Source organism: Cebus imitator, unplaced genomic scaffold (assembly GCF_001604975.1).
Source record: "Cebus imitator isolate Cc_AM_T3 unplaced genomic scaffold, Cebus_imitator-1.0 Scaffold123, whole genome shotgun sequence".
Taxonomy (NCBI): domain Eukaryota; kingdom Metazoa; phylum Chordata; class Mammalia; order Primates; family Cebidae; genus Cebus; species Cebus imitator.
This window is the reverse complement of record NW_016107438.1, coordinates 3,618,404-3,642,620: the sequence shown is the minus strand read 5'-3', so window position 1 is coordinate 3,642,620 and position 24,217 is coordinate 3,618,404. Positions and strand designations below refer to the sequence as shown.

Below are 24,217 nucleotides of genomic sequence, written 5' to 3'. Positions count from 1 at the left end.
TGCGCTGGATCTTGGAGGAGCAGAAAATCCCAGGGGCAATTGGCTTGGCCGGGAGAGTAGACTGCTGTGGGTCAGGCCAACCCAAGCACCGGGAGGTGTACATACTGGGAGGACAGTCAGATGGCGTGTGCGGGAGAGACAGCGCCCGGGAAGGCTTGGGGAAGCAGGCATCTGAAGAACTGTCCCACAAAGCAGAAACATCATGGGCTTCAGAGTCAGGTGGTGCAGGACAGTTCTCCCAGTGGCCTTGAACTGACCTGGTTCTCCCCTCCTTTTTTGCTTATAATTATCAAGAATAACTGTAGATGCCTGTAACCCCAGCACTTTGGGAGGCTGAGGCAGGCAGATCACTTGAGATCAGACGTTCTAGACCACCCTGGGCAACATGGTGAAACCCTGTCTCTACTAAAAATAAAATAATTAGCCAGGCGTGGTTATAGGACACCTGTAATCCCAGCTACACGGGAGGCTGAGCAGGAAGAATCATTTGAACCTGGAGGTGGAGGCTGCAGTCAGCAGAGATTGTGCCACTGCACTCCAGCCTGGGCGACAGAGCGAGACTCCATCTCAAAAAATAATAATAATAATAACTCTGGAGTGTGCAGAAAATGCAACATCCTGAGGGAAGGAGGGACTGGCCGGCACGGCCAGGCTCTGTTCCAGTCCCCCTAGAAAAAGGATGTCCTTCAGCACTTCAGCCCAACATGTCACATGGGCCCAGGGTGTAAAACCCAGGGCAGCTGGTTTCTGGGGTCCCTCAGCTTCAGTACAAGTCAGGCTGGCCAAGAGCAGCGGCTCATGCCTGTTATCCCAGCATTTGGGAGGCCAAGGCAGGTGGATCATCTGAGGTCAGAAGTTTGAGACCAGCCTGGCCAACATGGCGAAACCTTGTCTCTACTAAAAATAAAAAAAAAAAAATTTAAAAATTAAAAAAAATTAGCCGAACTTGGTAGTGCATGCCTGTAATCCCAGCTACTAGGGAGGCTGAGGCAGGAAAGTTGCTTGAACCCCAGGGTTCACACTACTGCATTCAAGCCTGGGCAGCAGAGCGAGACTTCATCTCAAAACAAACAAACAACAACAAAAAACAAGTCGGGCATGCACAGATGAGAGTCCATCCTCCATCTGCCTCAGCAGCGTTCCTGAGCCTTGGGGGTCCAGCTCCAAATGAGTCCCAGCCTTCTGTTGTCGCTGACTGCCTACCTGTAGGTAATAAACCCGCCCCACGTCACTTGTGTTTGCCTCACTGGAACTTGTGTGTGTTTGCTTCACTGGACTCAGAAAAGTTGGTAACCAGTGCACGGTGAACCTGCTTACACAGACAACTAGGTTCTGTTTCAGCTGTGCGACCTTGAGGAAGATACTGAATCTCCCTGAGTTTCTGTTGAGTCATTCGTGAAGTGGGACCAATGGCTACTTGTTAGGGTTGTTGGGAAGATTTGGAGAGAAAATTAAGTGAAAGTACCTAGCATAGAGCCTGGTACTGAAACTGCCTTAAACCTATGTTCATATCTTAAAAAGTGAAGAGGAGGCTGCTACAGGCAGGTACGCTGGGAGGAAAGGGTGCAGGTAGGCCAAAGTTGCCATTCCTGTGAACTGGGAACCTATGTGCCTTTTGGAACTCAGCTGTTTTTATTTCTTGGGGGATGGGAGATAGTAGTAAAAGGGTATGGGGTTTCTTTCTTAGGTGATGACAATATTTAAAATTGACTGTGGTCATAGTTACACATATTTATTTTTGAATATACTAAAGACCACTGAATTCTACACTTTAAATGGTGGATTGTCCCATCACTTTGAGAGACTGAGGCAGGAGGATTGCTTGAGCCCAGGAGTTCTAGAGCAGCTTGGGCAACATAGCAAGATCCTGTCTCTATGAAAAAAATGTTTAAAAATTAGTTGGACACGGTGGCACATTCCTACAGTCCCAGCTACTCAGGCGGCTGAGGTGGGAGGATTGCTTGAGCCCAGGAGTTCGAGGCTGCATTAAGCTATGATCATGTCACTGCCCTCCAGCACAGGTGACAGAATGAGATCCTGTCTCTAAAAAACGGGGGTGGGGGTATGAATTGGATAGTATGTGAGTATATCTCCAACAAGCTGCTACATAAAACAAGAATACTTCTTGTTAATCTGGCAACAGTGTGAAGAAAAATTAAATTAGAGTAGCTTAAAAATAAAAAACTGAGGCCCGGATGCAGTGCCCACGTCTGTAATCCCAGCACTTTGGGAGGCTGAGGCAGGTGGATCACTTGAGGTCAGGAGTTTGAAACCAGCCTGGCCAACATGGTGAAACCTCACCTCTACTGAAAATACAAAAATTAGTTGTTGGTGGTGGGTACCTGTAATCCTAGCTACTTGGGAGGCTGTGGCAGGAGAATCACTTGAATCTGGGAGACAGAGGTTTCAGTGAGCTGACAGCACACTACTACACTCCAGAGCAAGACTTGGTCTCAAATTAAAGAAAAAAAAAAAGGATTGGTATCTCAAAGGAATACCAAAGGTGAGGGTTAAATTAAGTAGATAAACCACATCAAGGTGCTCTGTACTCTCGATGACAAGGAATAGGAGGTCTGAAAGTGCTAGTTTCTCTTCACTGTCTTCTCTTCTCCATCCCATAGTAGCTGCCAAGAGAGCCCACCAGCAAGAGGCCAAAGAAAACAGAAGCTCTTTATGCTAAATCACAAGGACAGACAGGGGAGTGTGGGGGATGGACAGGAGGAGGGCTGGGGTGGATCCTTCCTCCCTCTTTCTTCACAGATTTAGATGTCGCTCCATCTGCTCTCGAAGTTTGAATTTCTGGACCTAGAAGAAAGGAAAAGGAGTTAGGGTGACTAGCTATCTTGGGTTGCCCAAGACTGAGGGGCTTCTCCGGTCTTAGTGCCAAAACAGGACAAGTCCCGAGGCAAACCAGAATTAGGTGACTTGGTCACCCTACTGCCAGCCTCTCCACACCCACTGCTGAAGGAAACAGAGGAGGGGCCCTGTGGGCCCCCAGAACCCAGGCTGCCCTTCCCAGTCTCCTCCACCTTACACACCTTTCCTGAAATGGTGAGGGGGTAGTCTGTGACAAACACGATGTAGCGTGGAATCTTGAAGTGAGAGATCTGCGGACCAGAGGCAAGGAGGGCGGGCATGAGGCTGGGCAAGCTAACAGGGCTGCGGGAAGGGGACCAGGGCTCGCCTGGCTGGGAGTCAGCCTCGTTAAGGGAGGAGCAATCCCCACCCCGGGCTGGTTGGTAGAGGAGGGGATGGGCAAAGAACCCAGCAGCATCAGCTTGGTTGGGAGGAGGCTCCCACCTTCCCTTTGCAGAAAGCTTTGATCTCCTCCGGCGTGGTCTTCTCCCCGTTCTTCAGCCGAATGCAGGCACAAATCTCTTCCCCCATCCGATCATCCTTCACTCCCACCACCTTCCAGGGCCAGGGAAAAATATCAGACATCACTGTGTTCATGTGTGTTCCCTGTTTCTGGGGACTCCCCTGGGCCGGGTGCCTCACCTGCACTTCCTGCACCTTCGGGTGTGTGTGAAAGAAGCCCTCGAGCTCCGCGGGGTAGATGTTCTCGCCGCCCCGGATGATCATATCCTTAGAGCGGCCCACAATCTTGCAGAAGCCCTGTTCGTCCATCATGGCGATATCTCTACAAAGAAAGCCCAGGGGCGACATGTCACCTCTGCCTTGTTCACTCACTGGCTCGCTCACTCGTGAAACATTTATTGAGCACCTACTATGTGTCTTCTACTGCTCTAGACTCTGGGAGACATAGCAGGAACAAGACACAGCCTCTGGAATAATACTCTAATAAAGGGAGGGAAGGCAGAAAAAAACCAGCCAATACCTATAACATGTTCTCTCTCTCAACATATCTGTACATATGCTTTTCACAGCTGGCTTCTTTCTGGGTCTCAGCTCAAATGTTTCCAGGCATCTTTGTCCAGCCATTCTAAGGGAAGCTCCCCTCACCACCACAGCCACTTTCTCTCCTATAACCCTACTTTATTTTCTTGGTGTTTTTTTGTTTGCTTGTTTGTTTTTGAGATGGAGTCTTGCACTGTCACCCAGGCTGGAGTGCAGTGGTGCAATCTCGGTTCGCTGCAACCTCTGCCTCCCGGGTTCAAGCGATTCTCCTGCCTCAGCTTCCCAAGTAGCTGGGACTACAGGCATGTGCCACCACACCTGGCTAATTTTTGTATTTTTAGTAGAGACAGGGTTTTGCCGTGTTGGCCAGGCTGGTCTCGAACTTCTGACCTCAGGTGATCCACCGGCCTCGGCTTCCCAAAGGGCTGGGATAACAGGCGTGAGCCACCGCGCCCAGCCTATTTACTTGGTGTTTATCGATGTCGGAAATCATCTCTTTTCCTCCAAAAACCAGGATCCTTTTTACCTTACTTTCCTCTGGACCTCCAGCGGCAAGAACAGTGCTAGCACATAGGCAATCTTAAGAATTTGCTGGGGTAACCAATGAGTGACTGAATCTGACTCAGATTTTGCAGCTGCTGGTATAGGGCGATGACCCAGTCGCTTTCTTCCGTGCTTTGTATGATCATCCCTACCATGTACATTTTGGAAATTAAGTCTCCAGCATGTGAGGAGTCATCCTGATACCCGCATCCTCCCTGTGCCAGGTTAATGCTCCCGGCTCAGCCTCAAGACCTCCAGCCTCCCCTCAGCAGCCACAGCCTCCACCCCACCCTGCCTTCTCACCCTGTCTGATACCACTTGTCCTGACTCACTACTTCCTCCGTCTTCTGAGGCTCGCCCCAGTAGCCCAGCATGACGCAGTACCCTCGGACGAACAGCTCCCCGGGCGTGTTCAGCTCTGCCAGCGTCCCCGCCTCCATGTTCATGATCCGGGCCTGGGACAGGACAGCCTCAAGTTGGGGCTTCCTACCCTCTTGTTTCAGGATAGGTGGTCCTTGGAAATGGAGAGAGCTTTGCCTCCCCCCAACCCTCTCCCCCCACCCCCTGCCAGGAATGAGACCCTCTGGCTCTGCCTATCCCCATCCAGAGAAGGGAGACAAAGGCTAGAGTCAACCCAGTGCCAGTCAGAGACCTGAGCTGGGCATGAAAGAACAGCTGAAGCCCAGGCTGGGAGTGCTGAGGAAACAGCGGGCAGGCAGCTGCTGCAGAGAAAGAGGTCCGTGGAGCTGGGCCAGCTGAAGAACGATAAATGGTGCAGAGGAGAAGGGAGTCTCCTCTTATTCCCCATTAAGCAGCAAATAAGCCAAAGAGGGTGCTGTTGGCAACACCATGTGAATAGGAGAGGCAGACTCTGAAAGCCTGGTAGAGAAAAGAGCCATGGCTGCTGTGCCAAGAAAAGCTGAGCCTCTGTGTGCCTCAGTGTCTGCATCTGTGAAATGTGGCGAATGATGCCTACCCGTTTCCCTTCCAGGTGGGCATCCTAGTGAGAGTGGCAGTGCAGCTGTAGGACACATGGGAGGGGGCTCACATCTGAACTCACTCCCTGGGTGCAGGACTGCTCTGGCGGGAGGGCAGGGCAGATTCACACCAGGACAGTGGCCAGGCCCAGGGGAAGCAGCTGCTTGCGCACAGGGGCATTGATCCCCCAGGGGCGGGAGCAGAAGCACAAGGGAAATCAGGAGCTGGCTGGCAAGCCCTGGTGCTGGAGCAGGAGAGGAGGCATAGCCGGGTGTTTGCAATTGAGATGCACTTTGGGCAGTCTTTGAGGGGCAAAGGGACCCCCAAAGGGATAGGCTGCTTGAGAAATGGAGTGTTTATGCCAAGCAAGAAGAGGAACTCTGCTAAAGTGAGAGGCAGGGACCATTGGAGGAAAAGACGCTGTGTAGGAAAAATCTCTGTGCTCTGGCTCCTCTTCGAGGCTACCCTGGCTGGCCCTGAAACAGACAGTGGGCTTGGCAAAAACACACCTCAGACAGGAAGGGAGGCTGCGGAGAGGTTCAGCTGGCAGCCGCTCATGGCCACTGTTCCAGCTCTTCCCCTTTCATGCTTAGCCCGCAGAGAGTGCTCCGGGCCAGGCCTAGCAAGCCCCTGCGCCTGGGGGACTCTCAGCATCCTAAGTGAGCCATTTGGCTCACTCATTGAAAGCAACAGATGTCCCCGCTGGGTGCACCCCAGGTGGGTGTTGGGAGGTGGGGCTTGGGGGTCTTGGTGAGGGGCTCACCTCCGTGTGAGGCATAACTTTGCCCACGCTTTCTGCCTTCTGCTCCACAGTGTCCTCGGGGAAGTTCATGAATGTCACGGGACTGTTCTCTGTGGTTCCATAAACAATCTAGAGGGTGCAGAAAGGGTGTTTGGAGAGGGCTCAGCACCTGCAGAGGGACTGGGTGAGCTACCTGGGGAAATGGGGAGGAATTCATAAAGGAAAAGGGGAAGTGGAGGGCAGCCAAATGGTGGAAACAGAGACATCAGGCTGGTAGGGGTCTGGGGTCAGGAGGCAGAGGCGCTGGGAGTGAGCAGGCTAGGTCTCTGAAGCGCCCCAGATTTGAAAGAATACTGAGTGCAGGGACACACCATTCTCTTCCAGCTGGGGCTCCCTCAGTGCCCGGTTTCCCTGGAGCAGCCACCTGTCTGTGCCTGTGGCTCCAGTATTACCAAGACCCCACACTTCTCTCCCCAGCCCCTGGCTGCCTTAACCCCACCTTCCTGATTTCAGGCCACATCCTCTGCCCCACCCCTCCAAGCCGAAAGCCCCAAAAGCTTGATGAGAAAGCCAGCCTGCCTTGGCCCAGCTAGGAGTGACACAGACACAACCTCACCCCTGCATCCCGCAAACCCCGAACAAGTGCCTGGCCCTGGGACAGGCGTCTCCCAGGCTCTGGAGAGTTTTCCATGAATTCATTTCCGTCAAAATAAAAAACAACAGAAGCAGTGATTTTAAAAGCCAGTGGCACCCTCCCCCCCTCCCGATTTCCAGTGGTTGGAAACCCTGAGCGACAGAAAAACTGGAAGCCAGCCTTGGAGAAGCCTAAGTACCATCAAGGAACGTTCTAAGCCAAGTATGACCCCCCTATCCTAGAGGTAAGGGGCAGAGAGGTTTGGGAAAAGGGCAGGCCTTGGAAACCAGGCCCCAGCACAAGGGTATGGGGTAAGGGGAGAGGGGCCAGCTACCCCATATCCTAGGTCCCCTTCAATCTACTGTTGCCAGATCTCAACCATCCTCCTCCCGGCACCAAGCTTCCCCCATATCAGCTGGTCTGGCTCTGGCACAGCTGGGGTTTGGTTCAATGTGGGGTCTGGTTTCTCCCTCCGCCCCTCATCGCAGACAATACCCTGTGCCAGGCAGCCTGGAGCTCACCCTGATGCCAGAGCTGTGACCCTGCCTGCTCACCCTCCCCTTTCCACAGGAATCCGGACATCGTGGCTGGCAAGTGGGCACAGAGAAATCTGGCGGGCTGGGGCGGGACTGCCCACAGAACTTAGGGTCTGGCAGCCTGAGCCATCCAGGGCTGGTCCCTCGACCTGCCTACCCCTTCCTCCCCCCGAAACCGTCCTTGCAGTCCTGGGGCCACTGCCCGAATGTGGCCTCTGCCAAGTACACCTCGGCGCCACTCAGCCGCCACCCTGAGACCCCTCAGGGGCGGGTTCTGACCACTGGGGTTGGGGATGAGGGATGGGGATATTTCGGGGCGATGAAGGAGGGGGATGGCGCGACTGTGCTTGAGGCCTGTGGTCTCCAGGTGTGTTTGCCATTCCCGTGGGCCACCCTCCTCCACTTCCCACTTTTCTGCTTAGCCTTCAGTGGTGGAAAAACGGGATGGGGGGCGCAGGGGACAGAAACGCAAACGGGGTTGGGAGAGAGGGGCCGGGGCGCACCCGAGGATGTAGAAGGAGTTCGCGTCTCCCCAGGGCCAGCTTTGGCGCGTCCAGCCCGAAGAGGGAGCCCGACGCTGGGGCGGCTCTCACGCTCGGCCGGCGCCGCACAAGCGCCCCATTAAAGCGCCGCCAGCTGGCCCACTGCGGGGAGACGCGTCCAGCTGTCCGGCCCCGCTTCCTCCCGCCTGGCGTCCAGGGCACCCGGCCGAGTGCGTGTGGATGGCGCGGCGTGGAGGCTCAAACTTGAGCAAACAAATAAGTTCAGGGAACGCCTCCCTCTCTCCGATGTAAACTCGGGGCTCCAGTCACACCCATTCCCCCTTCCCAGAAAAGCCCCGGAAAGGCGGTAGGGAGAGGAGCAGCATAGGAGAGTAGGGGGCTGGAGCTGGGGTTGGGGGGACACGGTCCCAGTCCCGCAGGCAAGGTCGCCGGCTGGGGGAAGGGCCCCGCCCCCCTCCCCGTGGAGGGCGGGGTCGCATCTCTGGGCGCGAGGGAGTTAAGCCCAGTGGCCTCGATGCTCCACGTAGGAGCTGGCTCGGCTGCCGGCTGCGGTCAGGGCCACGGTATAAAGAGGGCGGCAGACCCGAGCGCCCAGGACTCGCCGCTGCCCGCGCCCTGCCGCTGCTGCTGCCCCCAGCCCCGGCCCCAGGCGCCCCGGCCATGGTCCGCCCAACGCTCTTGCTCAGCCTCGGCCTCCTGGCCGGTCTGCTGCCGGCGCTGGCCGCCTGCCCCCAGAACTGCCACTGCCACGGCGACCTGCAGCACGTCATCTGCGACAAGGTGGGGCTGCACAAAATCCCTAAGGTATCAGAAAAGACCAAGCTGCTCAACCTACAGCGCAACAACTTCCCAGTGCTGGCTGCCAATTCGTTTCGGGCCATGCCGAACCTCGTGTCGCTGCACCTGCAGCACTGCCAGATCCGCGAGGTGGCCGCCGGTGCCTTCCGCGGCCTCAAGCAGCTCATCTACCTGTACCTGTCCCATAACGACATCCGCGTGCTGCGCGCAGGCGCCTTCGACGACCTGACCGAGCTGACCTACCTCTACCTGGACCACAACAAGGTCACCGAGCTGCCCCGGGGGCTGCTCTCCCCGCTGGTCAACCTCTTCATCTTGCAGCTCAACAACAACAAGATCCGAGAGTTGCGCGCAGGCGCCTTCCAGGGCGCCAAGGACCTGCGCTGGCTCTACCTGTCCGAAAACGCGCTTAGCTCCCTGCAGCCTGGGGCCCTGGACGACGTGGAGAACCTCGCCAAATTCCACGTGGACAGGAACCAGCTGTCCAGCTACCCGTCAGCTGCCCTGAGCAAGCTACGGGTGGTGGAGGAGCTGAAGCTGTCCCACAACCCCCTGAAAAGCATCCCTGACAATGCCTTCCAGTCCTTCGGCAGATACTTGGAGACCCTCTGGCTGGACAACACCAACCTGGAGAAGGTGAGCTTCTGGCTGCAGGGCTCTGCCCTGGTTCCTTCTTCCCTTCCTGGAGGCCCCAGGAGCCAGGGCCACAGCTGGCACCATCCCTTGTCCCCAGGTTCCCTGTCCCTCTGGCTATCTCCAAGGCAAGCAGCTCTGCCACCTCTCTTCCTCACCTTGTCACATCTTTACCCTAATCCCTGTCCCGCTGCCAGTCTCACCACCACCCTCCTAGGATTCCCACATATGAAATGGGTGGGGCTGCCCTGGCCCCACAAATGCCCCCCCAGGGCCATCACCAGTGCTCCCAAACTCCTCACTGTGAGCAGCAGCCACCTCTTCCTGTCGGGCCTTCCACCCCTCCTCTGCTGTGTTTCCTGTCTCCAGTAAACCTACCATCCCATAAAGGAAGGTTTGTTTATTGAGGAGCCTTCCAGAGGAGCTGGGCAGATCAGGCCCACAAAGAGACCCTGTTCCTGGCGGGGGCTGTGCATATGTGCTAAGGTGGAGTGTGGGGCTGGGGAGTGAGGGGAAGAAGACATTCTCCATGCCCCACAGAGGCCCGGGGGGATGGCCCTGCCCAGTCCACATCCACACAATCCACTGCCTTCTCAGGTCCACTTCAACTGAGCAGGCATGGGACCAAGGGCTCCCCCAGGCTGCAAGGATGGTGCCCATGGGGTCCATGAAGGAATAAAGCAAGACCACCATTGTCAACCATTGGCACAAGACCCCAGGTGTCTTCCCACAGGGAGGGCTGGCATGCCTCACTGTCTCCAGACTACTGACTGCCCTTCGCCCTCCCCTGTCACCAGATCCGTCTCCTGTCTGTAACCTCACTGGTTCCTTTCTACCCTGGGGTGCCCAGGGTCTGACCAGGTGGGGCTACCTGGAACCAGAGCAGAATCCCTTCTCTGGGACTGGAAAAGTCACCCTGGTTCCAGGGCCTTCAGCCAGGAGGTTTGGATGGGGACCAACAAGGCAGAGGACAGTCTGGTTACTGGAGACTTCCATACCTCAATGAGGAACACAGGAGAGGAGGACAGGGGCATGGAGATGCGGGCAGAGTCCTACCTGGGCAGCAGCCAACCTTTGTCCAGGTGGATGGAGCCTGCTCAAGCCTGCCCTTCTTCAGCCCTGCCTCTCTCCAGCTGAAGTTGGAGTCCCCTGTGGCCCACCAGTGCCAGAGTGGTCTTTCAGTGGGCAGGAGAGCAGCGAATCAGGGCCAGTTTGGGCCAGACAGGAATTGTGGCGCCAGGGCAAAGATGTGGGCACGAATAGAACATTTCCTCTGGAGCCGTCCAACCTTGCCAAAGACTCTACTAAGGTGGCTTCACAAATAGTGTCTGGCTGGAAGTGGGGGCACAGTGAGGACAGCGCTGGGGGAAGTCCCGGGACCCTGGGGCTGTGGGGAGCCTGGGCCCACTGCCCATTCCACCAAGCACAGATCCAGTTTACCGTGTACCAGTTTGGGTTGCTGGGGCCAAACTGGCTGCTGCACAGTCCCAGTGTTTGTGCAGGGCTTGTGGTGCCGGGGGGAGAGGAGCTGGGTGTGGTCCTGTGGCCACTGTTTACCCACTGCTGTGACCCTGGGCAAAGGACAGCACTTTTTCCATTTCTCGATTTGCATATTGGAAATAACACCTCGTGTCTCAAAGGGGGTTGTGTAGATTGGATCATCTGAGACCACTTGGTCACACTGCTTTGAAAACTGAGCAACTCCTCAAGGTGCCGTGGCTCAGTCCAGGGAAGAACACTGCCCCTCCGGCACTGGGGTGCTCACTCATAACCATCTTGCTCCCCAGTTCTCGGATGGTGCCTTCCTGGGTGTGACCACGCTGAAACACGTCCATTTGGAGAACAACCGCCTGAACCAGCTGCCCTCCAACTTCCCCTTCGACAGCCTGGAGACCCTCACCCTCACCAACAACCCCTGGAAGTGTACCTGCCAGCTCCGGGGCCTTCGGCGGTGAGAACATCCTCATGTCACTCCCAGAGCCCACCACTAAGCACTTAGCCCTGCGCTAAGGCACGTGCGACATGCATCCTAGATCTACTACCTAATAGGCATGGGACCCTGGGAGCCTCCGTTTCCTTATTTGTAAAATGAAGATGACAGCTTCAGACTATCCTGCAGCCAAGTCAGTCCTGGTCCCATAGCTCACTGCCCTTCCCCCCAGCACTCCCACCCTCTCCCCCAGCCCCAGCAAGTTTCTGTCTCTCCAGGTGGCTGGAAGCCAAGGCCTCCCGCCCAGATGCCACCTGTGCCTCTCCTGCCAAGTTCAAGGGCCAGCACATCCGTGACACGGACGCCTTCCGAAACTGCAAGTTCCCCACCAAGAGGTCCAAGAAAGCTGGCCGCCATTAAACAGGTGGGGGCTGGGTAAACAGGTCCCCCACATTCCTCTTTGGCAATTCCAGCAAGTAAGCTGGTATCTTCCAGGATACTCCCTCCCCCTGGAGGAGCAGGTAGACCCTCCATTTTTAGAGAGAGAGGAGGTGAGGACTGGGGCCCCTTTTGAAGGGAGGAAAAGGTCCTGGGGACCCAGGACCCCCACCATCTCCTCCACGCATCATCTGGGTTGTTGGATGGAGTACTGAGTCAATCCTTGCCTCCTTGCAGGTCCTGACCCAGCCAGTCCTGGTGACTGGCCTCTGCCTTCCACCGGAGAGACTACTGACCACCCACCTCCACTCCTACCTTCTCCGCACAGCCTCTGCTGATGCACAGAGCTGCCCACACCTAGACACGTCCTGGCAGGGGGCCTCGGGCACTCAACTCCCAACCCAGCTCCACACAGCGGTGTCCTGGGGAGGAGGAAGGCTGAGCCCCTTCCCAACTTCGTGCCTTCCCCACCCTCCAGCTTCTCTCAGAGAAGCTGTTGCTGAGACCCCTCAAGTCAATCAGAACCAGAACGGGTTGGTCATCAGGATGGCTACCCTTCCAGAATCATCCTTCCTCTGTTCCTCTTTCCCTGCCACTGGGAACAATCATCAGACCCTTGCCCCACCCCTTGCTTCCAGAAAGGGTTTTAAGCCCATGCCCCAACTCTGCCAGCCCCCACCTGCCAGGACACTCTAGCAGGACATCGGTGCTTTGCTGCCCATCTGCCCATGCTGCAATTTCTCCCTCAGATTTCTATAAATATAAATGTATGTATGTGATATTTACTCCCCTGCCACCTTGCTCCTTCACCCACCAGGTGCTGATGAGGTCAGACTATCTTTTCTCACATCTGCTTTCTGGAAGGAGGGCTTGCTGACAGGGTCTCCTTGGAACATCTGGTCTGGGCTCATCCCCATGTCTGTCAATCTGTTGTCACCCCAGGCCTGGCCTGCCCACAGCCTGGGCCCCAGTCACCACTCACCACCAGCTCCTTCATATTCATCTTGTCGATGATGGCTCGGACGAGTTCTGGAGCTACAGTGGACCCACCGATCATACCTGAATCAGAGAGAGGGCTGACCCAGCTCCCCACTTCTCCAAGCCCTGTGGAGTCCTCTCACCTACAGCTCACTCAAGGGAGGAACATTTCTTCTCCCCTGACCCCGAGCCTTTCCTACACCTGGCAAGTTGGCCTTGGGCTGGTGTCCAGGGACACTGGGGATCTCCTTCCCTCCCACCCATATTTTTACTGTGTCCTTCCTGCCCCCTAAATAAAAGGCTGGGAGCATATCTAAGTCACCCAGGCCATTACTGTGGGGGAAGCAGCCCCCTCCCCATGCCTGGCTGCCCTTGGCCCTACCCTACCTCCATACACGGTCGAGATGTCATAACTGGAGAAGTCTGGCTGGTTCAGAATGTCCACGAACATTGTGGGGGTACCATACAAGAAGCTGCCTCTGTATAGGAGGAGTTCTCGAAATTAGGCTCGGAAGTGGAAAGGAACTCCCTCTTCTCACCCACCCCGCCATGAACCTGCAGCAAGAGAACAGGCAGGAGAAGCTCCTGAGACAGGAACTGGTCCTCTCCTGGGGGTCATCCACTGTGCCCATCCCCAGTCTCCTGGCTGGAGGGAGCCGGCAGCTTAGAAAGGTATCAGGGCCCAGGAGTGAGGAACAAGAGGGTTTTATCAGCCCACTGGCCACCAGTGTCCACCTCTCTCTGATGATGGCCTCCAGTGCCTTCTTGCCGTTGAAGATGGGAGAGGACAGGATGAGGGTGGCACCGTACATCAGACACACCATTGTGCCTCCCACGGATCCCAGGCAATGGTACAGGGGGCAGGGCAGGACCATCCGCAAGTTCTCTGGCGTCTGATGATGGAGACAGGGGGCTGGGTCTGTCTTGGAGCCAGAAGCCAGTTCCTCTAGCTGGCGAGGGGAGCCCAGCCAGCCCTCCACCCCTGCCTGAGCCGCCCCTCCTGCAGCCTTGCCCCGGGCCTAGTGCCGCCTCACCTTCTCATGCAGTTTCAGGCGCTCCCCTATCAAGCTGGAGTTGTTGACAATGTTGTAGTGGGAAAGGGTGGCCCCCTTGGGGCTGCCTGTTGTCCCCTGACAAGGCAAGTGGGGGACAGCTTGGCCTCCTTCTCATCTCTTTCCCACCCTGGGCCACTGCCTTGAAGAACATTGGACCGGGAATCAGGAGACAGGGATTGTTGCCCCAGATCCATCTGTTCATTCAGTTTATTTGCAAAAGGTCTGCCGTGATGCCAGGTGTCAGGGTCCCGCAATGCAGAAGATAAGGTCTCTGTTCTTATGCCACCTATATGGCCCAGAGAACTCTGCCACCCACTAGCTAGCTTGGGCAAATTCCCTCTCTGGGCCTCTGATTCCCCATCAGCTAAATGAGGGGCAGCCTCTACCCAGCTCTAACCTGTGTTGGTTCATTGAATCTGCCACTGCACCGGGAACAAGAGGGCTGGAGTGGAGAGGGCAGGGGGCCGGGGGAGGGAATGTGACAAGGACACCAGGTGCTGATATTTTCCAGGGCAGAGAGGACAGCTGAAGGCCAGTCCCAGGAAAGAATGCCTGCTCTTCTGACCTCCTCTGCTGTCTCCCCATCCCCAGGGAAGTGTCACAGGGGCAGGGGGCACATGTCAGCCTGGGCTTGAGGCCTAGAGACCTCTGCCCTACCGAGGTGAACTGGATGTTGATGGGGTCATGACAGGACAGGAACTGCTGGGTATACTTGAGCTGGTCCAGATGCTGCTGTGTGCTGCCAGCCGCCACCACTTCGTCCAGGAGCAGGGTCCCCGGCAAAGGGGCATCCACCGAGATGGCTATAGTCAGATCTGGGAGCCTGAGGGTGGGCAGGAGGGTGAGAGGCAAGGGCTGAGGGAAGGGGGAGGGTGGCCAGAAAGTGAAGGAATCAGCGATGCTGAATGACGCACCCCCACTAACCCAGGACACACCGACCTCTGACTCTTCAAGGCCCCTGGCTGGGCGTTCTCCAACTCTGGACAGATGTGCTTCAGGATGTTGTAATATTGCTGGGTCTTGAATTGCTTGGGGAACACAAGGGCCTTGCAGCCCACCTGTGGAAAGGTAGTCCCCCACCTGCAGTCAGCAGGGAGCCCCAGACTAGAGCTCTGGGGGAGTCCTCCCTAATCAGCTGCTGTCATACAGATGCACCCGCATCTGACACACACACCTCCAGCATACTCACAGGCACCACACCCCAAGACCAATGCGCACATGTACCAGCCCCAAGACATACACACCACGTCCTGAGACACACATGTATCACATACGAGGACACACACACACACCTGCCCTGACACACACGTGCCCCTGCACACTCAAGCTAGGCTTGTGTCTGACCAACGACCCTCTCCATGGAGTTGGGGCCATCTTCCAACCACACATGGCCTAAGGAAGGACACTCTGCCAGTCACCCACCCATGCACACCCTTGCTCACACCATCAGACTCTGACAAGCAGAGTCTGTGCAGCCCCCTGTGCCAGGCCCTAGCCGGGCCCTCCACGACAAATGAGCTGTACCTTCTTGAGGGTATACTCCAGTTCCATAGCCTGGTAGGCTGGGTTCACAGACACCTGGAGGAAGCGGCAAGGGCATGTCAGTATTCTGGGCAGAGCCTGTCCCTCCTGTGGCCCCAGGAGGGACAGACTCTACACCTCCCTAGGCCCTGGAGGCCTCCTTGGTGAGTGTCCACCAAGCCGGGAGAAAGCACCACCTGGTTAGAAACCAACCAGGCACTGGTTTGGTTCTGGGGCTGAGGGCCTGAGGGGCTCCCCTTGAATGATGTTCCCACACACACACCCAGCTGTGCCAGGCAAGCCCCTCCTCACCAGAATGATGCCCGCATGGGCAGTGGCCAACTGCATGAGCACCCATGCGTAGGAGTTGGGTCCCCACATGCCCAGCCGGTCACCCTTGCAGAGGCCAATGCTCAGGAGGCCAGAAGCAGCTTTGTCTACCTGGTGTAAAAGATGGGGTACAAGGGGTGAGATGGGGCAAGCAGGAAGGGGCCCTCAGCTCCCACCCTCAGTCCTTTGCCCCGGGGTTCTCATCACAATCACTGGGAACAAAGAGATGGCAGATTCCCAGCCTCAGTGGGTCTGCCCTGGAGCCTGCATAGTTAACAAGTGCCCCAGGAACTGCTGATGCAGGAGGCATCGGGCCCCTGTGCCTTAGTCCGTCCCTTTCTCCTGTCATCCCTTTGGGTTCTCCAGCAGCCCTAGCACATTACCCCATAGCCAGGTGCCCATGCTCCTGGTTCTGCCCAGCCAGGGCAGCTTGGGAGCTAGCACCTGCCCACTTTGTGGTTTCCAGGTCAGGACCCACCTCCTCCTTGAGCTGGGCAAAGGTCAACCTGATGTTTTCATGGAGGACGACCAAGGCCTCTCGTTCTGGCACCGTCTGTGCTGTGGCCTCCAGGCACTGGCCCACAGTCTTGCTGATAAGATGGTTTTTGATGTTCCCCTGAGTGTAGCTGAGGCCTCCGATGGGCAGGGGGACCATGCGATCCACCTCTCTGGAACTGTGGGGAGAGGAGCTATGGGTTTGACTGTCCCAGAGCAGCCTCCCTGGAACCAAGGACGTGGCACACCCAGCCAAGCCAGGGGGTAGGCTGCTGACAACGTGTCAGAGACCACTAGGTTTTCTCCAGATCTTCTTGTAAGCCTAAAATCCCCCAGACCTGTTTCCCTGCCTCAAGCCTAATCCCAAGGCAGAACAACAGGGACAAGCTTACACCAAGCTGGGGCAAAGGGCCCTCCTTCACTTTCCAGGGAAAGATGAGAGAGGCCCCAGGGAAGGCCAGGAGATCCTGCCTGCACAGACAGACAGGTCTCAGAAAGCGCAACCACGACTTCGCCCCCAGCCCCACCTCCTAGAAAATAAACAGGTCGCTGGGGTCCTTCCTGAGGAACCAGTGAAGCCACGGCTGGACCCAGTGCTGGAATCCACAGCCTTAGGATTTTAGGCTCCCTGGTGGGCCATTTTTTTCTCCTCTCGGCCTGCAAGCCAAAGAATAGGAAAGGAATTAAGGAGAGGGTGGATGGAGGCCCTAAAAGAGGCAGCTGGGAGGCCCCGGTTATTCCTCAGGCCTGTAGGTGCCCAGTGCTCAGTACTGCAAGATCCTGGGCACCTGCAAATGAAAAAGCAAGCCCCTAGATGCCAAATGGCACCTGGGCTCCAGTTCCCACTCTCAGATAATATTACAAAGCAGGTAATTTCTGTCTCCAGGGAATTAAGAAGCTGGCCAAAAGCAGCCAGTGAAGGCAAAGGGGCCAGATGTCAGACAAGGAAGGGGCACCGAGAGCCTGGGAGTACTGAGCTGGGGATGTCAAGTGGAGGAAGCAGCCAGCTCGGGACCTCGCTCGGGTTCTAGTCTGGGGCAGGGACTCCTCACCTCTCACCTGTGGCTGCCTGTCCGTCCCAGGGCACAGGTGGAAACAGGTCTGGGCAGAAGCCTAGGCAGTCCCAGGAGTAGTAACCTACTTTTCACTTTTCTCCATCAGAGAGAAGTTCCTTCCAGAAACTCCCCGTCTCCTCCCAGCCCTACCAGGTAAGAGGCGATCCCCAAGTGAGGGCACGTCAAGCTGGAGGAGAACCTGCACTTCCATTACTGCTCCATCGAACATCCCCACCTTTTATTAACTGTGGCATCTGAGCCGGGCGTGGTGGCTCACACCTGTAAAGTAATGCCAGCACTTTGGGAGTCTGAGGCGGGAGGATCACTTGAGCCCAGGAGTTCGAGACCAGCCTGGGCAATATAGGGAAACCCTGTCTCTATGAAAAAAATTTTTAAATTAACCAGGTATGGTAGTGCATGCCTGTAGTCCCAGCTACTCCGGAGGCTGAGGTGGGAGGATCGGATGTTGTAGTGAGTCATGGATGCACCACTGCACTCCAGCCTGGGTCACAGAGAGAGACCCTGTCTCACACAACAAACAAACAAAACCCATTGGGACCTGGCAAGTTACCTGCTTACACTCCAGCCAGAAGGGGATGAATAGATGGCCTTGCCTATTCCATAGGGGGAGCCACGAGGTTCAAGTGTGAACGGGCCTGCAAAGGTGCTTTGGAAACGGTGAAGTGCTCTGTAATTGATGGGCATTTTACCATCTGTTCATGGCATTTGTTGGCCATGCATTCAACACACATTCGGTGAGCACCTACCTGTGCCAAGCACTATGCTAGGACTAGAGACAGAACAAGCCACCGTCCTTCCTTTAAGATACTCCCTGTCTCTGGGGGAATTAAACATATTAGCTCTTCGTGGGTGGGAACAGCCTGGCAAATCAGGAAATAGGAGCGATGAGGCAGACTGTGGGGGGAATCCCACCCCATCTGAGGCTCATTCTCTGTCCCCTCAAAGCTGGGTTAGGGAAGCCTCTCTTAGAGCTGGGCCCTGGGGCCACCCACACTATGGCCTCCTCAGCCCTACAGAGTAATTAGCCAACATTTATTCCTCCAACAAATATTTAGGAAACACCCACCACACAGAGGGCTCAATGCTAAAAAATGAACAAAACCAAATACAGTCCCTGTCCCTGCAGAGCTGAGAGTCTGGTGGGAAAGAGCGGGGTGCCGTCAACCTTAGTAACGAAAAATGTACATTTAGAAAGCGGGGCTAAGGAAGGGGCCGTGGTCCTATGAGCACCTGTAGGAGGGAATCTGCAATCACCTAGGACTCCGAGGAAAACTCCCTTAAGACAGTTATGCTTAAGCTGAGAGCTGAAGAGTGAGGAAGTATTAACCCGCAGAGAAGGGAGAGGGCATTTCCAGCAGAGGAGAGCTTGTCTCTGTGGCTGGAGCACAGGAAGTGAGAGGGAGTGTGTGAGAACAGGAGCGGGGACTGGAACGTGAAGCCAGCTGAAACCAAAGGGTCCAGACCAGAGGACACTGGGCCTGGAAGAATGTGGAGGGCCCCAAAACTCCAGGTCCTGGGGTTGGGGTTTTCTCCACCCATGGGCCCAAGTGTTCTCACACCATTTATGAAGTGAAGAGGGGTGGATGGATGTTGGATCCAGGATCTAAGTTTACGGGCTGATCCCTCCTTTGTCCCTCCAGGGACACCAGATGGAACCTTCTCAACCAGTGTCATTCCCTCCTCCAAGTGACAGTTTTTCAAGATGTGGTCCAAGGATAGCTGCTTCAGAGTCACTCAGGAGCTCACAAAGAATCCAAGTTCCTGGGCCTCTCCAGTGCCCACTCATTGCAAAGACTCTGGGGAGTGGACCGGGAAAATCTGAATTTTTAACAGACTCCCGTGTGATTCTGATGTGGGAGTGGGTGAGAAGGATTCCATGAATCATGGCCACTCTCCTGGCAATCTAAGCCACCCAACTGCCTTTGACTCTCTATTCAAGCAAGCTTTAATGAGCACCTACTATGCGCCAGCCCTGTGCCAGGTGCTAGGGATACAGGGATGGATAAGACATTGCTCCCAGCCCTCTAAGGAGTCACAGTGTGGTAGGAAGAGAAAGGTTTGTAAACAAATCATTTCAGGAACTTCCTCAATATAGGAGTCCCTGTTTCTGCAGGCCAGCCCAGCCTGGAAGCCAGCCTGGAAGAGGAGAGGCTCATTCCTCTAAGGACAGCCCTCAACCCTGTGGGGCTAGAGCTTCAAGTCCCCCCTTTTCTGGGAGGTATCAGTACCTTCTCAGAGGTCCAGGTGAATGAAGCTCTTGTTGCCTAGGGTGATGATGTTAATAACATGCCCTTCATCGGCTTCTCCCCATCCCTGTCTTTCTCTTTCTACTTCCTGTCCCTACTTCCTGGGATCACTCTCAGAAATAAACTACCTGCACCCGAATCCTTGTTCTCAGGGGAATTCAGATTAAGACACAGGATTTCTCCTTTCTAGACCTCACCTTCCCCACCTATAAAGTCTGGTAACCGGCAGGCATGGTGACTCACACCTGTAATATCAGAACTTTGGGAGGCTCAGGCAGGCAGATTACGCGAGGTCAGGAGTTTGAGACCAGCCAGGCCAACATGGTGACACCTCATCTCTATTAAAAATATAGAAAAATAAGCCATGCATGGTGGCGCATGCCTGTAATCCCAGCTACCTGGGACGCTGAGGCAGGGACATCGCTTGAATCCGGGAGGTGGAAGTTGCAGTGAGCCGAGATGGTGCAATGCCCTCCAGCAGGGCTGACAGCTGTTCAGCCTCACAACAAGCCCCCCATTCTCACAATGACCAGGAGTCCCATTTAGTTTGGAATTTGGTTTTCTATTCTTTGCCATGATTTGCAGACCAAACGGTGGCATCCTGGAAACTCTAGTTGGGAAGTCAACAGGCTGATTTCTGGGGAAACAAAAAAACATCTAGTTCAACTGGCACATGTGTTTTCTCCTGTGCCTTCACAGTACTCTGACAGGTGGTATGACAGAGACCCCAACAGCTCCTTCTTCTCTCATGACGCACCCTCAGACATCTAGCTGGCCACGCTGTGTGGAATTAAGACCAGGTTTCCAAGCGTCCCGGGCTGCCAGTCTGGCCAGATGGTGAGGTTCTGGCCAGCGGGGTTTAAAGAGGGGTCGTGTATGAAACTTCAAAGAAACTTTTAAAGGAAGGGACATTTCTTTTTTTTTTTTCTCTTCCTTAGGCTGGATCACTGCCTGTGATGGGAAAAGACTGATGGCATTTGGGACCACATAGTGATTTGAGGCACCACAGAGCAACAAAAGAGGAGCCTGGCACTGGATAGCAGGAGCTACCACACCAGTCCCAGACTGGCTGTCTCCCAGACAAACTCCCGTCCTTTTCTTTTTTCTTTTTTTTTTGCTTTTGAAAATTTATTTATTTATTTTGAGATATTTGTAGATTCATATGCAGATGTAAGAAATAATATCGAGGCCAGATACGGTAGCTGATGCCTGTAATCCCAGCACTTTGGAAAGCCAAGGCAGGGGAATTGCTCAAGCCCAGGAGCTCAAGACCAGCTTGGGCAACAGAGCGAGACCCTGTCACACACAAAAAAAACAACAATGCTTTTTTTAATTTGTAAAGGTATATGCCACAACAGAGAAAAAAGCAGAACAGAAAAAAAATAGAATTTTTTTCTGGAGAGCACTGGTGCAGTCACGGCTCGACCTCCCGGGCTTGACCTCCAGGGCTCACATGATTCTCCCACCTCAGCTTCCTGCGTAGCTGGGACTATAAGTGTATGACCCCATGGCTGGCTATTGTTTTGTATGTTTTGTAGAGATGTGGTTTTGCCATGTTCCCAAGGGTGGCAATTTTTTTTTTTTTTTAATTAGCTGGGCATAGTAGCATGCACCTGCACTCCTAGCTACTCAGGACGCTGAAGCAGGAGGATCTCTTCAGCCTAGGAGTTCAAGGTTGATCATTCCCACTGCACTCCGGCCAAGGCAACAGAGCAAGACCCTGTCTCTTAAAAAAAAAAAAAAAAAATCCCCAAAACAGCAACAACCACAAAAAGCAACAAAAAAGAACCAATGTGGAAATATCTCCTGCGCTCTTCACCAGCAGTATTCAACTTCCCCCAGTGTTAACATCTTGCAGAGCTATAATACAATATTATAGCCAGGATGTTGATATTGATCATAGTTAAGACACACAACCATTGCCTTGCCCCCCCATCTTCTTTCAGTGACTCTCAGTTTGGGTTTCTTTGAGACACACTAATCTAATCCTACAAAAAAAATGCAGGTGAGGCCGGGGGCAGTGGCTCACTCCTGTAATCCCAGCACTTTGAGAGGCTGAGGTGGGTAAATCACCTGAGGTCAGAAGTTCAAGACCAGCCTGGCCAACGTGGTGAAACCCTGCCTCTACTAAAATACAAAAACATTAGCCAGGTGTGGTGGTGGGTGACTGTAATCACAGCTACTCGGGAGGCTGAGGCAGGAGAATCACTTGAACCCAGGAGGTGGAGGTTGCAGTCAGCAGAGATTGCGCCACTGCACTCCAGCCTGGGTAACAGAGTGAGACTTCATCTCAAAATTAAAAATAGATATATTTTTTAAAAATGCAGGTGAGAATCATGAACTCCCATTCCACAGGTAAAGAAGCTGAAGTGCCAAGTGGTCAGATGGCTCACATGGCTGACGAAGAGCTGAGCCAGGAGCAGAGGACCCGGTGCAACGCCTCGGCTTACAGACACCCGCGCACGTCCCGCCCTCAGACCTGGGAGAAAGGAGTGGGCATAGGCGATTCCTGTTCCTTCTGGTTTGGAATTTATCTCCTGCCTGATCATCAGAAATAATACAGCCTCAGTTTTATTTTTCTGCAATTTCTGCTAACTGATTCCAAGAAACTGAGACTAGGGTAGGGCAGGGCTGAGTTGGAAACAGGCAGCTCTTCCAAGGAATTAAGAGTTCTACAAACTCATCAATGCAATGTAGGAACCACCCATCAATTCAAAAGAGGGAGCACAACAAACCAATTCCTTACCACATCCCAAATGTCTGGGCATATAGGTGGCCACTTCTCTCTCTCTCTCTCTCTCTCTCTTCCTTTCTTTCTTTTCCTTCCTTCCTTCCTTCCTTCTTCTTTCCTTCCTTCCTCTTTCTCTTTCTTTTCTTTCTTTCTCTCTCTCTCTCTCTCTCTTTCCTTCCTTCCTTCCTTCCTTTCTCTCTCTTTCTCTTTTCTTTCTCTTTCTTTCTTTCTTTCTTTCTTTCTTTCTTTCTTTCTTTCTTTCTTTCTTTCTTTCTTTCTTTCTTTCTTTCTTCCCTCCCTCCCTCTTTTCTTTTCTTTTCTTTTCTTTTCTTTTCTTTTCTTTTCTTTTCTTTTCTTTTCTTTCTTTTGAGACAGAGTCTTGCCCTATTGCCCAGGGGCAGTGGCAGCACGATCTTGGGTCACTGCAACCTCCATCTCCCAGGTTTAAGCAATTCTCCTCCCTCAGCCTTCCGAGTAGCTGAGATTACAGGCACACAACACAACACTGGCTAATTTTTGTATTTTTTTTTTAGTAGAGACAGGGTATCACCATGTTGGTCAGGCTGGTCTCGAACTCCTGACCTCATGATCTGCTCGCCTTGGCCTCCCAAAGTGCTGAGATTACCGATGTGAGCCACCATGCCCGGCCCACTTCTTTCTTTCTTTCTTTTTTAAATTTTATTTTAAGTTCTGGAATACATATGTAGAACATGCAGGTTTGTTACATAGGTAAACATTTGCCATGGTGGTTTGCTGCACCTATCAACCTGTCACCTAGGTATTAAGCCCTGCATGCATTAGCTATTTATCCTGTTGCTCTCCCTCCCCCTGCCCCACCCTCCAAGCCACCACTTCTTTTTCTATTCTTTCATTTTGTTTTGAGACTCACTCTGTCACCCAGGCTGTAGTGCAGTGGCACGATTACTGTTCACTGGTGCGATGGCTCACGCCTGTAATCCCAGCGCTTTGGCTTAAGAGATCCGTACCATTGTACTCTAGCCTGGGTGACAAGAGCAAAACTCTGTCTCAAAAAACAAACATCAAAAAACAAAATAACAAATGTTGACCGGGCGCAGTGGCTCATGCCAGTAATCCCAGCACTTTGGGAGGCAGAGGCGGGCGGATCACGAGGTCAGGAGATGGAGACCATCATGGCGAACAGAGGGAAACCCCATCTCTACTAAAAATACAAAATTAACTGGGTGTGATTGCGCATGCCTGTAATCCCAGCTACTCGGGAGGCTGAGGCAGGAGAATAGCCTGAACCATGAAGTCGGAGGTTGCTATGAGCCGAGATTGCGCCACTGCACTCCAGCCTGGCGACAGAGCGAGACTCTGACTCAAAAAAAAACAAAATGTTGGCAAGCATGGGAGTATATTGCCAGTGGGAATGTAAAATGATTCAGCTGCCTGGAAAATAGTGTGGTTGTTCTTCGAAAAGTTAAATATAGAATTAGCATACAACCCAGCAATTCCACTCCTAGTTATAATATATGCCCAAAAGAACTGAAAACATGTGTTCAAACAAAAACTCAGGCCAGGCACAGTAGTTCATGCCTGTAAGCCCAGTACTCTCGGAGGCCGAGGTGGGAGGATTGCTTGAACCCAGGAGTTTGAGACTAGCCTGAGAAACATAGTGAGATTCCATCTCTACAAAAAAATTTAAAAATCAGCTGGGCATGGTGGTGCACACCTGTAGTCCCAGCTACTCTGGAGGCCTGGGTAGAAGGATCGCTTGAGCCTGAGATGTAGCGGCTACAGCAAGCTACTACACTTTGACCTGGGTGACAGAGTGAGACTCTGTCTCAAAAAAAAAACAAAAAAACCTGTACATGAATGTTTACAGCAACACTATTCACAATACCCAAAAAGTGGAAATGAACCAAATGTCCAGCAAAGATGAATGGATAAACAAAATGTGGTATATCCATCTAAACAATGGAATCGGTTATTTGGATTACAGGGGTCATCTGGGTATGGAACATCAGGCCTACCAGAGTGGAGACTTAGATCTAAGCTCGTGGATTTAAAACCTGAAGTTCGGCTGGGTGCGGTAGCTCACGCCTGTAATCCCAGCACTTTGGGAGGCCGAGGCATGTGGATCACGAGGTCAAGAGATCGAGACCATCCTGGTCAACATGGTGAAACCCTGTCTCTACTAAAAATACAAAAAATTAGCTGGGCATGGTGGC

General features: G+C 53.9%; 2 protein-coding genes across 4 annotated transcripts in view; one reads left to right on the top strand and one right to left on the bottom strand.

The window, feature by feature from the left end:
* Positions 1–2,650: 2,650 nt before the first annotated feature.
* Positions 2,651–24,217, bottom strand: part of ACSF2 (acyl-CoA synthetase family member 2) — a 48,115-nt gene continuing 26,548 nt past the window's right edge. For 2 of the 3 annotated variants that reach the window (XM_017540131.1, XM_017540132.2), the window contains exons 2-16: positions 15,952–16,151; positions 15,460–15,584; positions 15,151–15,204; positions 14,566–14,684; positions 14,284–14,449; positions 13,606–13,701; positions 13,307–13,464; positions 12,959–13,050; positions 12,576–12,652; positions 6,143–6,250; positions 4,705–4,856; positions 3,499–3,640; positions 3,301–3,411; positions 3,039–3,107; positions 2,651–2,805 (exon numbers count right to left, since the gene is read on the bottom strand). In XM_017540131.1, the coding sequence (XP_017395620.1) occupies positions 2,755–2,805; positions 3,039–3,107; positions 3,301–3,411; positions 3,499–3,640; positions 4,705–4,856; positions 6,143–6,250; positions 12,576–12,652; positions 12,959–13,050; positions 13,307–13,464; positions 13,606–13,701; positions 14,284–14,449; positions 14,566–14,684; positions 15,151–15,204; positions 15,460–15,584; positions 15,952–16,151 (1,720 nt within the window). In that variant the 3' untranslated portion in view covers positions 2,651–2,754. Of the gene's footprint in view, positions 2,806–3,038; positions 3,108–3,300; positions 3,412–3,498; positions 3,641–4,704; positions 4,857–6,142; positions 6,251–12,575; positions 12,653–12,958; positions 13,051–13,306; positions 13,465–13,605; positions 13,702–14,283; positions 14,450–14,565; positions 14,685–15,150; positions 15,205–15,459; positions 15,585–15,951; positions 16,152–17,598; positions 17,620–24,217 lie in introns of those variants that run through there. The other variant, XM_017540130.2, reaches the window with a different exon arrangement.
* On the top strand, positions 8,294–12,375 carry CHAD (chondroadherin). Its single transcript, XM_017540136.2, has 4 exons — positions 8,294–9,228; positions 11,013–11,176; positions 11,434–11,579; positions 11,831–12,375. Exons 1-3 carry the CDS (start codon positions 8,455–8,457, stop codon positions 11,573–11,575), a joined length of 1,080 nt encoding a protein of 359 aa, XP_017395625.1. The 5' UTR covers positions 8,294–8,454; the 3' UTR covers positions 11,576–11,579; positions 11,831–12,375.